The sequence below is a fragment of the Clupea harengus genome, chromosome 14, assembly GCF_900700415.2.
Source record: "Clupea harengus chromosome 14, Ch_v2.0.2, whole genome shotgun sequence".
NCBI lineage: Eukaryota > Metazoa > Chordata > Actinopteri > Clupeiformes > Clupeidae > Clupea > Clupea harengus.
The window spans coordinates 26,483,146-26,496,681 of record NC_045165.1 but is presented as its reverse complement, the minus strand read 5'-3'; the positions used below and the strand labels follow the sequence as shown (position 1 = coordinate 26,496,681).

Here is a 13,536-nt window from a genome sequence, read left to right as displayed (position 1 = left end):
TCAACTTTCTCGCAGGCACATAGTTTTCATTTAGCAGCTGATATGTCATGCTAAAACACCTCTTGTTTCGTTACTAATACATAATTAGGCACACTTTACGCATCTCCTCCCATCTCTTTGCGACGAACACCCACTTTCCCACACTCACTTCCCAGCAGCGGTAATCTGCGCTTTTACTCAGGTGCGCCTCCTTTGGAAATACGGTTTTATGTCTTTACCCGCTATTTTATGCCTGAAATGGGCGCAATCCTGTTAGTAAATGAGGCCTTGAGGGAACCTGTAACTTTGTGTGGCTTCAGTTTAATTCACTGCCCTATGCAATTTACCGTTTATAATGTTTTAATTCACTGCCTTATGTATTTTAGTGAGGGCCTCATTTACTAACATTGCGACCGCAACGACCGCAGCGCAATCTGCGCCTTTGCCAACCCTAAAGCTAGGGAAACTGTTACTTCTATCATCTGGAGGTGAAATGGCACTCACCATCATACAGTTCTCTCAGACTTTGGGACATTTTGGGAAGGCAAGCATAACTAGACATATCTGAACACACAATAATAAAAATACAAATACATAGGCTAACACTGGGCTACAGACAGCGTATGTTGTACCCTGCAAACTAAATGCTAAATGCCAGCATAACTAAACATATCTAATGCCAAACCAAACTAAATGCCAAACCAAACTAAATGCTAAATGCCAGCATAACTAAACACATCTAAACACATGCAATACCCACCCTAATCAACCAAACTGGGCTACAGACAGCGTATGTTGTACCGTGAAGGAGTGCGACAGATCCCGGTTACAGCATACGGCTCGATTGGGCACTGTTGTGCACCCTCACAAAGCTTATGACTAAAATCTCTGCATGTACCAAACCTAACTAAATACTAAATAATATTCCCATACACCTAGCCAGGCAGCCTCTCTCTCTCTCTCTCTCCCTCTCCCTTTCCTTTCTTATCACATTGCTAATGCCTATAATAACACTGATAAAATGGCCATATTGCCTTCTGTTAAATCTACTACCCAAAGGTATCTCCTTATCTGTTTCCGAAATTGATGTCTACTAACAAAAATGTTCTCTCTCCCTTATAGCATGTTCCAATTGCTGATGGAAGTGGAAACATTGCTCCTCACCCCCACTACTCCTCATCTACGCATATGGACAGCCAAACTCTACCCACTCACTCTGTTCTTTTTCTTTCTCTCCTAATCTAGACTATCTTCGCTATGGGACGCTGCTGTAGTCTCTCCACCCGGTCTACCTGTAGAAACCCTCGGCCAATTGCACCCACTGCCACCGCACTGCCGTACACTTACTCTACCTCATACCCTATGCTAGCATTTATATAGAATATATATTATTGCCACCATCGACATGTTTCTCTGTTCCTACTCCCCTTACCCCTGTAACAGTAACCCTATGAGCACAGTGTACACTAAACTGGTCTTGTCTGTCTCATGTATTTACCACCGGATGTCTGTATATATATTATGTACATCTACCAAATGCAGGCTAGGTACAACACCTGTTGTTTCCCATCCCCTTCTGCCACACAACCCTCCTCCCAACCCCCCATCCCCCTTCCTATCTCCACCCGGCCGCTCTCAAGCAGATGGGTCTCCCCTTATGTGCCGTGGTTCTGCTTAAGGTTCCTTCCTGACTAACAGGGAGTTTTTTCTTGCCCGTGTTGCCATTGAGCTTGCACTAAGGGGGTTCAGGCTCTGGGCTCTGTAAAGCGCCTAGAGACAATTGTATTGTTATGGCGCTATATAAATAAAATTGAATTGGATTGAATTGAATTTAATTGAATTTTGAACCGACCTAAATGTAGCACCAGTTCCCTAACACCAAGAGGGATGCAATTATTTGTGCTCAGTGCATGGAGTTTGCATGGTGTGTCAAACCCACATAGAACCTGTGGTGGACAACAAATGCATACACTGTCTGCTTACCGTCTGCTAACATGACCTGATGTGTTCACAGGGTTACCTGCTAAGATTATTTCATCAGCTTTACCAACGCTATGTGTCAGTGTCACCGACCTTGCTTTTAACAACTGATCTTCAGCTGGGCTAAGTGACTGATATAGCTCATGTTTCAATACAGTGATCTTGAAATATTCTGGTTTGTGCTTTCTAACCTGAACTAAACCTCATTCAATTAGCCTATACACTTTTAACATGAGTAATCTATGGTCATATCTCCCCTGCTCAGTTTTGGGCTGAAATCTCAGTGTAGAAAATGATCAGTCCATGACAATTCTATTTTCCTGGACTACACATCAGACTATCGTTTACAACACTCTCTCTCCACGGTTACCACAGTGGTTGCTTATCGGGAAACGCAGTTCCTTAATATTAAAGGAATCACCGTTTGGGCTCTAGAATTATGTGGGGAAACGACTGTAAACGGGCCGTCATCACCAGTCTTAAAACAATTACATTGGCATATAGTTCGTGCGCAAGCCAACTGCGCGCGATTCACATACGCCATCTGGTGGTGTGGGATCAATATAAGGTAGTAAATGTGCAGTTTGCATCTGTTATCGATATGGAATGTTGTTGGCTCTCTCTCTATTTTCAGCAACACTCAGGGGCGGCGCCAGGGGGGGGCTAGGGGGTGCTATAGCTCCCCCTGGATTAGCCATAGCACCCCCATAGCACCCCCAAGAAAATAATGGTTTATTTATTATTGTTATTTATTTTAATTCTGCGTTCTTAATTTAATTTATTGTGTGATAATAATATTTCAATCACAAAAGAAAATAATAACAGATTGAAATGAACAGATTGTTCACGTAGCACGACAGAGACACGTCGCATGCGTGAACGTTGACGTTTCCTGACGATTGAAGGAGAAAGAGAGCTAGTGCACTGTCAAAGTCAAGCGGCAGTATCAACAAATTCACAATAATGGATCGGTTTTTGATACCCAAAATTCTACGAGTAGAAGAATCATGTGACGTTGAAGAAGAAGAAGAAATGCAAGGGGTATCTCAATCTGATTTAGAAGAAGAGGAATGTCGTGTTCAAAGAGATCAATCCTACACCTCTACTGAGGGTGCTAGCCATGCTACACCTGGTCTGCTGGGTTGCCCGGATTTTGCTTTTCCAGCATAGTTTTGTTTGCATTTTTGCCTGTTCTTTAAGAGTTGTATTGTACAATGATACAATGATCTAGCTCTGATTATTGTGGTTTTGAGTGCCTACTGTTTTGTTTCATTCACTTTTAAAAGGGGCCTGCATCTTTACACCGTTTAAGATTTAAGGTGGAACGGTCTTGTTAGATGTGTAACATTAATGAATGCGGTCTCTTTTTGGGATTTTTCGGGATCCGCCTTAAAAAAAAATCAGAGATTCTAGCCTAGGACGAGCAGTCTGTCTGTGCTAGCCAGTTATACATAAGCGTCTATGTTTTTATTGATTGTGACCTGAAATAATATATACTTTTTGAAAGCATTTCTGACTCTTTGACTGTTTTAGTTCATTCTATCTGCTATTCTAATTTGCCCCCTTTAGTTTAGAATGTATTGAACTATTTATGTTTAGTTTAATTTGTCAGACATGGTAGTGGTGACCTGGTGGTCATCTGGCGCCAACTTTAACCCCCAATGAAGTAAGTGAAGTATTTGGGATTGCGGAATCTATAACATGCTGATGCTGCATGCATTTTGTCAGTGACCGTCGCAGAGGAACACGGCTATGTGCGCGTCTGTCGGAAGCAGCCTAATGATAATAATAATAGACCTACGATCGATTTGTTTGGCGCTTTTCATGGACCACAAAGACGCTTCAGAGAGCAAACATGTAAACAGATATGACGATATGGTGGGGAGGTGTTGTAGTAGAGAACCATGTGACACGTATGATATCACCCTAATTTCATAGCACCCTCGGTAAAACGCCGAGCACCCCCATAGCACCTGCAGCAAAAAATCTCTGGCGCCGCCACTGGCAACACTTCACTGAACTGGATGTTATTGGACAAATGCAGAGTCTTCATAACATAACTTCACTTCAAAGGCAATTCATCATATAGGCTAGTTCTGATTTTTCTCTGTCTGAAACATTCAAAGATAAACCTGACCTCATAGCCGTCTAAAACGTTCCTAGAAATTTACTGGCAGGGTTTATGCAATGTTACCCCCCAATTCCCCCAATGAGGAAAGTACAGATTTCATGCCTATTTCAGCTATTTAGGCAGCCATGCTCAAGTTATAAAAAGCGCTTGCTCTCTGCTCACGCCACACAAATATATACATATGCGCGTCATCACCACATCGTCCCCCCCCCCCCACACACACACACACACACACGCAGAGACATACATACACATCTCATATGCAGACAGTTAGTCTCTCTCTCCCTATGTGTGTGTAACCCCACAGCAAAATGATGGGGGAGCGGGACTCTCATGGAATCCAAGGTGCGGGTTTATGCAGGACTTACCAGCGGGTCCACATCACGAGCGCAACTTTAGGCATTACTCTTGTTACACTTACTGTATTCAGTTTGGTGGGTCAGACGTCTTCCCATCCACAGTGCTTAGACTTTCGGCCACCATTCAGACCTACGACCCACCTGGAGTTTTGCAACAACTACGACCAGTTCGGATGCTGTGATCAAGATGCTGACAGTACCATTGCGGAGAGATATTGGGATCTAATGGACTTAGTTCATCTTGAAGAATACGAGCGTTGTGGTGATTTAGTGAAAGACATTATGTGCCAGGTAAATATCTGTTCTGTACAACAAGTGATCAATTTAGATTTCATGCTGGATGTCAATTGGATGTTTCATGTTTAGTTATGGATTGTGGTTCCAGTATGTGAACTCCCTATCTTCTCTGTGAGAGTGTGCGTGCGTCTGTGCATGATTAAAGATAGCGGAACTATGGATCATTTATACTAGCGTATTCATTTGACAATATTGAACATACATGACAGCACCTTAATGGCACATCACTGAAAGTAGTCCGTTGAGGCTGTTTCGTTAATATAACGACTGCTTAGTTAATATAACTGAAAAAGTTAATGACCACGACGAGTTTCAATCCTGGCGTGCGTAGGACGCATGAGTGTAATTAGGAAACTGTTTTTGGGAAGGGGGGAGTGATGAACTACAATTTTACCTGCAGTGGTAGTGATACTGTGTACAATTACAGGGACCTCTTAAAAAATATATTCTCTTACATGTCCGCCTAATTTTCATACAAATGTTATTATTCCCTCTTCTTTAAACTCAAACTAACACAATCTTGTTTCTGATCATTTCTGATTTGTGTGCTCCGAAAAACATATATCACTATAATTATATAGTGAGCCCTACTATTAAATGGACTATTTCATCGTTTTCGAATGAACCTTTTGGTCACTGGGTAGGTGGAGATCAAGTGTAAATGCCCACTTCAGATATCATCATATTCCCAGACCTGAAACAGAAAAACAGAACAGAAAAACGCGTGAACAAAAACGAGTTGTTAATTGGGATGGAATGTTTTGCAGATCTTTTGTATTAATTCCATAGTCAACTCTAATCTGTAACAGACACGTCCCTACGCCATCTCGTGGCTAACGGTAGCAACAAAACATTATCCATCCTAGTAAATGATAATTAGTCTGGGTCTGATAGTTCTGTCGTGTTTGTCTCTTCACATCAGTAAGTTCTCTTCACCCTTATATCTGTTACGTATGTTTTTTATAATATGCTGAAATAAATATAAACCACTACACTCTAATTTGCCTCAGTCTGGTCACAATATGGTGTTTGATTTCCTTGAAGCCAGATTGAATGACATTCTATTGTATTCCGATTTATGAAAGCATTGGTTAATACAAATAATGTATATGCCCACTGTTCTATGACGCAGAACTGTAATTCAGAACATTAATTTGAAAAGTATACTGACTGCATTCTGTCTTCTCCAGTGAAGCACCTTGAAGAAGCCACAAAAGGAATCAAACATCCATGCACTTATCACCATAACTTCGTAACTTAAAAGTGCTCATTTAAAAGTTAGCGTAAACCAATTTCTTTATGATGGCTGTCATATACTCACCTAAAAATAACCTCCAGGCTTCAGACCATGTTCAAGTCTTTGCTGCGGATTGCAGAGCTCAGGAGCTATCAAAATATTTTCTTTTTCTCATACCACCTATATTCCTGATGGTTATGTAAACCCCAATGTCTTAATTACTCCAAAAAAGATTTCCCATCATAAATGTTGCTAACCTGGTCATTTGTTTTACAGGAATGCTCCCCTTACGCTGCCCATCTGTTTGATGCAGAGAATCCTTATACTCCTGTGCGGGAAATTCCAGGCCTTTGTTTTACCTATTGCCATGAGTTCCACACCAAGTGTGGTTCCATCATTAAGTACCTGACGGACAGCAGAGTTCTTCAGGAGGCATCTGACAAGGGCAGCACAACCTTCTGCAGTCTTGCTGACCTACCTGACAGGGATTACTGCTACCCCAATGTACTCCAAAACAACTACCTCGCCAACAACCTCGGTAAAGTGGTAGAGGACCCCATGGGCTGTCTACAGCTCTGCCTGACAGAGGTGGCCAATGGACTGCGAAACCCGGTATGTAACATTTAATGCCAATTAATAGAGATATTTGAACCAGCTGTCAGGGATACAAATTGCATGATAGAGTTAGATTATGGTAGTGTCCGCAGAAAGCTCTTAAACCATACACATATTTGTTAATTGTAAACGTCATGGCATCAAGAGCCATGATGTGAAGAGTTTATCTTATTTAGAGTTGGAAAACTATAACGCATCACCAGCACAGTATCAGCTCTTACAGTCTCAGATGTCACCTTAAGGTGTGCAGTGCAGAAGAATGTCTCAAAGACACAGACATACAGCGCATGATTGGACTGTTGCAGGTGCTGATGCTCCACAGTGGGGACGGTACCCACCGCATGTTCGTGGCGGAGCAGGTGGGCTTCGTGTGGGTGTACTTGCGAGATGGCAGCCGCGTGGAGCAGCCCTTTCTGGACCTGAGCGGCGAGGTACTGACCACACCTTGGCTGGGGGATGAGCGAGGCTTCCTGGGCCTGGCCTTCCACCCGCGTTACCAAGACAACGGCCTCTTCTTCATCTACTACTCCATCCTGGAGCAGGGCCGTCTGGAAAAGGTCCGCATCAGTGAGATGAGGGTGTCCGCCCACGACATGAACAGAGCCGACCTCAACTCAGAGAGGTTTGCTGTGACTGCGGAGTGGGGAGTCTTGGTATTCTCTTGTAGCCTGGATGAGGGGCATGCTTTTATGGTTCCTAATATCTTTTCCAGAGTTATTCTTGAGATAGAGGAGCCAGCTGCAAACCACAATGGCGGACAGCTGCTGTTCGGCCTTGATGGATACCTGTACATATTCACGGGAGATGGTGGAAAAGCAGGGGATCCTTTTGGAAAATTTGGAAATGCTCAAAATAAGTGAGTATATTGGCCCACCCCAAAAAATGATGAGTATTTTAAACCGATACTACAAAATAGTGATTAATGTAGTTTTCCCAAGAAGTTTCTTGATCAGTTAAAACAGTTCAGACACAGAATACAAAGCCCGTTTTGTGCTCCAGAAAAGAACCCTGCATGACATCTACCATTATGAATATTGTTTACATTATTTACTGAAATGATGCCCTTCTCCTCTGTTCTCTCAGATAATCTATTTTTGTGATATCGATCAGGACATAAAGCCGGCTAGTTAAAGTGTTCCAAAAATACCAGATACTCAGACATAATGAAAAACATAATTATTAACTAAAAATATCAAGACAAAAGTCTTATTATAGTTTCCAAATGCACATGTTTATCTCAGTTAAAATATATTATTTACAATGTAATCCTAACACATAATTCCATGTGTTTTTCCTTGTAAAATGTCTTATTTTCTTAGGAGTGCTCTGCTGGGGAAAGTCTTGCGTATAGACGTAGACAGCAGCAGCTCTGCCGGAACTCCCTACAGGATCCCACCTGACAACCCTTTCATCGGACAGCAGGACGCCCGACCGGAGGTGTATGCCTACGGCGTCAGAAACATGTGGCGCTGCTCAGTGGACCGAGGCGACCCCATCACCGGCTACGGCAGAGGCAGAATCATCTGCGGCGACGTGGGCCAGAACCGCTATGAAGAGGTGGACATCATCGTGAAAGGAGGCAACTATGGCTGGAGAGCCAAAGAGGGCTTTGAGTGCTTCGATATCAAGCTGTGTCAGAACTCCTCCATGAGTGAGTATATGTGACTCTGAAAACAGCTTTATGGCACGTGCACTTTTGAAAATGGAAAAGGAGTCTTGCTTTTCACTTCTTAACCACCTTCAGCATTGCATGACACAAAATGAAACTTTCCACTTTAATTAACAGATGATATTCTTCCCATATTTGCTTATGGGCATCACGTTGGAAAGTCCATAACAGGCGGTTATGTGTACAGAGGATGTGAGTCGCCCAATATCAATGGCGTGTATATCTTTGGAGACTTCATGAGTGGGTATGTGCTTTAAGATCTGTCATGAATTTGATTAAAAGTCCAGTATGGGCCTGTTCACAAGATCTCTCCCTTGTACGTCGCTTTGGACAAAAGTGTCTGCTAAATGACTAAATCTAATCTAAATCATAAGAACAATCAAGCGAAACAAGCCTTAAAGTCTGTTCCCTACGGGACTGACTCTGTTTGGATAGACAGTTTTCATCTGCAGGACATTCCAGAAACATCCAATCCTACTGCATGTACAGTCAGAGTCCGATACTTTAGTGTGTTTATTCCATGGACTACAGATAAAGCATGCTGTTAGGACATCTGTGACCTCGGATGATTGATTGTGAGAGGGCCATAATGCTTGATTTTCTCTGTGTCCATTGGCTATTGTCCTTTAGTCGATTGATGGCCTTACAAGAGGATAAGGCAAGTGGGACTTGGAAAGAGAAGAGCATATGCATGGGAGACACACCAACCTGCTCATTCCCAGGACTCATCAACCACCATCATAAGTTCATCATCTCTTTTGCAGAAGATGAATCAGGTGTTTTTTTATACATATTCACAAATGTATGTGGTGGAAGCGTCTATTTTCTTTGTTTTTAATCGTGTCTGCTGTGCTTCTGTAGGTGAACTGTATTTCCTGGCTACCTCATATCCAAGTTCCGTGTCTCCTTATGGAACAATATATAAGTTTATGGATCCCTCCAGGTACTGTATTACATTTGAAATACTAACTATCAATTATAAAATTTATAGAAGCTGATGATTCACAGATAAAATAGATTCAATTACAGCACAGAGAGAAGAAACAATATTAAAATATGAGACTGAAAATTGTGATGAAATAGACCCAATGCAACGATACATACCCAGCTCATTATCAAAGGCAGGTGTTATTTGTGAGTCGGATGACCCACAAAATACAGACAAAAGAAGTACACTACACAGGCATGAGGCACTATGCACATTGTTGGCCATCGACAGTAGGTGAGCTCCTACTCATTCAAGTGAGACTCAGTTTGCACGTCTTCTATTAAAGATTTTGGCTGCTCCTGAGCAGAATGTGGCTCGTAAACGTACAGATGGGGAGTAGCTCACAGTTCCAATGCCTGAATGTGCTTCTACAACATGTCTTTATTAGATTGTGTATTGCAGTATTATATGAAATGCACTCCACAGTGTAAAATCCCTTCTCAGCAGTGGTGTCTCACTGTATGACAATATCCATCTGCAGGTGCATTTACCATTTCTAAGTCATTTGAACACATGGTTTACATTCCTTCCCCTCTTATCTTGGAATGTTAGTTTACTCATCTGCCAAGCACTATTATTCTTTACTTGAAAAAAGGCTTGGGACACTGATAACTACATAAATCTGATTTGTCAACCGATGTGGGTAATATTTATTTATGTATTTATTTATTTATACTACAAACGATCCATACTTAATCTGCTATGTAAGTCTGTCAGTCTTATCACTTCATCATCTGTAGATGAAACTCTTATTAATAATCTAACTAAGTGTTTTAAGTCGTCAGTGGGCAAAAGGATTTCATAATCCTGCAAAATCATGACATTCTGCCAGTATGACAAATATTTCACCAAAATACTTAATCATCAAAAGGTCTTTGTTCTACTTCAGTAACTCCACTCGTGATCTGGAAACCAGACAGCCACCTCCATAATTTTCAAACCATACCTTCTTCCCAGCTGGTACTTATTCCCAGCTGCTACCTGTGCACACTTTTACAGACTAGTGGAAAGAGAAGTCAGCCAAAACATTGAGGCAATTATTCACAGTTTTCAGTATAATCTCCATTGATTTACAGTCTGGTCACATGACAAGAGAACGTGCCACACTGTGCATGCAAGATACTTGCCTCACACAGACAACAAGATCTTTCCAGTATTATCAAGTAACCAATCTTTTGGATTTTTACTCTATGCAGGAGAGCACCTCCAGGAAAATGTAAATACAAACCACTTCCTGTAAAAGTCAAAGGCAAAAAAGTACCTTTTGTTCCAAGAGAATGTAAGTCATCAAGTTTTCTTGTTTTATTGAGCTTATTGATCTATCTTTTGATACCTTTGTCCATTAATGTATTTTCTATGAACCTACTGGCACCAACTATGTATATGATTATGTCATATGATGATGAATGAATGACTGAATGAATGAATGCAAATTGATGCCTCATCCTAATTCTAATCTAATGGTCCCTCTGAAAAATTAAAATGAAAAAGGGCCACCGTGACAATTCACAAGTGTCTGACAATGACCGGATTTTCGTTTTGACACATGTTAAATGTATTTTAATATATGTTTCAAGTTTTTTCATGTGGTGAAACTAAAACATTGAAACTAATTTAGTCAAGTTCATGATACAAAACAAGGCTCAACATGTCACGTTAGTTTGCTCAAGCAAGCACTGGAAGGAAGCAAGTGTGTTCTATTCGCATTGCTATGCTGTGTTCTAATTTTGTCTGTATATTTCAGTGACTGTGCTGGATGTTAATGAAAAGCCTACAAGACCTCCACTTAAAAAGCTGAAAAAATATACAACCAAAGCACCCGTGACAAGCAAACCTAAAAGCACTCCACTCGTTACAAGCAATATTGGTCCAATAACCAAGACCAAAACGACGCCACTCCCTACAAGAAATTCCACTTCACTGACTACCTTCGCAAATGTGACATCTATGAATCAAACACTCTCAGAGCAAAAACCTAAAAGACCTCCACAGAAAAAGCTGAAGACATTTACAACCAAAGCACCAGTGACAAGTCCATCTGAAACCACTCTACTTACTAAAAGTAATATTGCACCAATAACTAAGAACAAAACTACTTCACTCCCTATAAGAAAGTCACCAAGTTCCTCCTCAAAAGCAAAAACTATGAAGAAAACCCTCTACAGCCAAACGCCTCAATGGCCAGAGAGGAATAACACTCTGAAGGCAAAGACAATGGTCAGAGATCCCACACCCAACCTGAAAGTTTTACTCAAGAAAGTCAGTTTACTGAGCAAGAAGAAGAAGGTTCCAGCAAAAAGACCCAAGAAACGACCTTCAAAGCGGAAGGTGGTGGAGAAAAAGAAAATTACCAAAATAGTTGAAAAAGGAATTATGAAACCAGTAAATGTAAAAACCAACAAAGCACAAGCCAAAAGCAAAAAGGCAAAGAAAAATGATATTCTAATGAAGGTGAACTTAAACTGATTCCATTCTATGTCTAATTCAGCTTGTGCGCAGCACATTGGTTCTCTGTTGGCATGTAACCAGAAAGTTCCTAATCTTAATTTGGTGTTTCAGGCTGTACATGAATTACTAGACACATTTTCCTTTTTAAATGGCAACCGGAACATTGGTTGCACATTGTTTGTTGTAAATATAACATCTTAAGACCAAATGTTTTGCACTAATTTTATAACAAACCAATAAAGATGCAAAAATACATCTGAAAAAGAAAGTTGTAAAAAGAAACATTGGTTTGTCAAAATAAACCTGAGTCTTTTGACTTTTGAGTGCTGTTGTGTCCTAAGCAATGTATCTCTCCTTTAACCCCGGAAAGATCATGTGACTTCACTCATCCATCCCTACTCAGACAGGATGCAGCTATAATCCATCCATGATTTGTGCAAATCTCTCCAAATCCATGATGTATGACAAAGCAATTTACGGATGCATAAATAGACGTAGTATATAGAAGGCAGGCTCCAAATGGCCATTTTGCTAGCCCAGGAACTGCTCTGGGACGTTCCTTCAATATTTACCCAAAGCCATCTTGTGGACAGGCCTCCATGTGTACATGTCAGTGGGGATAATAGAGACACATGTCAAATGGGAGTCTTGCGTTTCCCCGTTTTTGTGGTGGGAGCAGGAGCAGGAGCAGGGGAACATGAGTTCACCTACGTTCCTTTGTGTTGTCCTGAGGACATGTCTGATGCAGGAAGGCTTCATGGGAGTTTGTATCCTGTGATTATTCCAGACAGGGGTGAGGGCCTGAGGGCCATGTTCCCTGTGTGCAGGTCTAGGCCTGATCCTTTACCATAATGCAAATGGAGGAAGGCCAGTATCCAGTATGGATGCGGAGCGTGGCCTGTGATTTGCATATTACCTCTGAGAAAACAACTACATTGTGTTTGGATATTCTTGAAAGGTTGCAAAACACACACCCTAGCAGGAAGTGTGTCAAATTATAGGGAGAAGCCATGCAGTTGCCAGCATGTTATGTTGGCTTTGTGAGAATCCTCCAATTATCCTGTCATTTTAGATCCTGAAAAACATTGCCAACTTTGAACAGTTGAATATGGGACTTTTCCCTGACAATCCATTGTCTGAACATTATTGATTATTGATAAAACTCAAGAGAATTCTCAATGGTTTATTCACACACTGTTACTTACTTATACTTACTCAGTACTTTATTGAATATTTTACAGGACCATATCAGTCATCCACATTTCTGGTGTTTTTAGAATTCACTCTCAAAATGAACGTAATTAACAAAAAACAAACAGTACCTTGAGATGTTTGACTTTAAAAGCCAGAGAGTGGAAAAGCTGTGCGCCTGATCTCACACAAACGTGTCACTCTGACCCATCACACTGCTGCGTCACCACAGCGACTGGGTGGCCAAATGAGAGCGATGGAAAACGTTCGTCATGCATCTGAAAGCCAAAATATGATTGCTGTGACCCCTGACCTTGATTCTGCTGCTTACGGCCCAGTGACAGCTGTGTGAGAAATTTCACGTTGAACCGCGAGCCGTCACTCTGTGTGACGAAGCCTCTCTGCTAAGAGAAAGCTATGGAGCAGATAAGAGTGAGGAGCATGGCATATCTGTTCATTTTGGGAAAAGGGTTTTTAAAGAATCAAACCAGTCGAGTTGCTGACGGAGGCACAAGTGCTGTGTGGTTGGTAAGGGTTAACACTCTCACAGGGTTAATGGGCAAAGGATGATGACGGAAGCACAGGTGCTGTGTGGTTGGTAAGGTTTAACAGGGTTAATGGGCAAAGGATGATGACAGAAGC

General features: G+C 41.5%; 1 protein-coding gene across 1 annotated transcript; it reads left to right on the top strand.

Moving 5' to 3' along the window:
* Positions 1–4,404: 4,404 nt before the first annotated feature.
* On the top strand, positions 4,405–12,082 carry hhipl2 (HHIP-like 2). The gene is made up of 10 exons (XM_031580948.1): positions 4,405–4,740; positions 6,260–6,595; positions 6,904–7,220; positions 7,311–7,454; positions 7,918–8,249; positions 8,385–8,511; positions 8,898–9,043; positions 9,129–9,210; positions 10,452–10,534; positions 12,045–12,082. The coding sequence occupies exons 1-10, from the start codon at positions 4,405–4,407 to the stop codon at positions 12,080–12,082; spliced, it is 1,941 nt and encodes a 646-aa protein (XP_031436808.1).
* Positions 12,083–13,536: the final 1,454 nt, after the last annotated feature.

What these genes read in the sequence shown, in the direction of transcription:
- hhipl2 (XM_031580948.1), top strand. Translation starts at nt 4,405, where the DNA reads ATGGGGGAGCGGGACTCTCATGGAATCCAAGGTGCGGGTTTATGCAGG. An exon ending in TTTGGAGACTTCATGAGTGG is followed by an intron (nt 8,512 to 8,897) that starts GTATGTGCTTTA and finishes ATTGTCCTTTAG; the next exon opens with TCGATTGATGGCCTTACAAG. An exon ending in TTTTGCAGAAGATGAATCAG is followed by an intron (nt 9,044 to 9,128) that starts GTGTTTTTTTAT and finishes GTGCTTCTGTAG; the next exon opens with GTGAACTGTATTTCCTGGCT.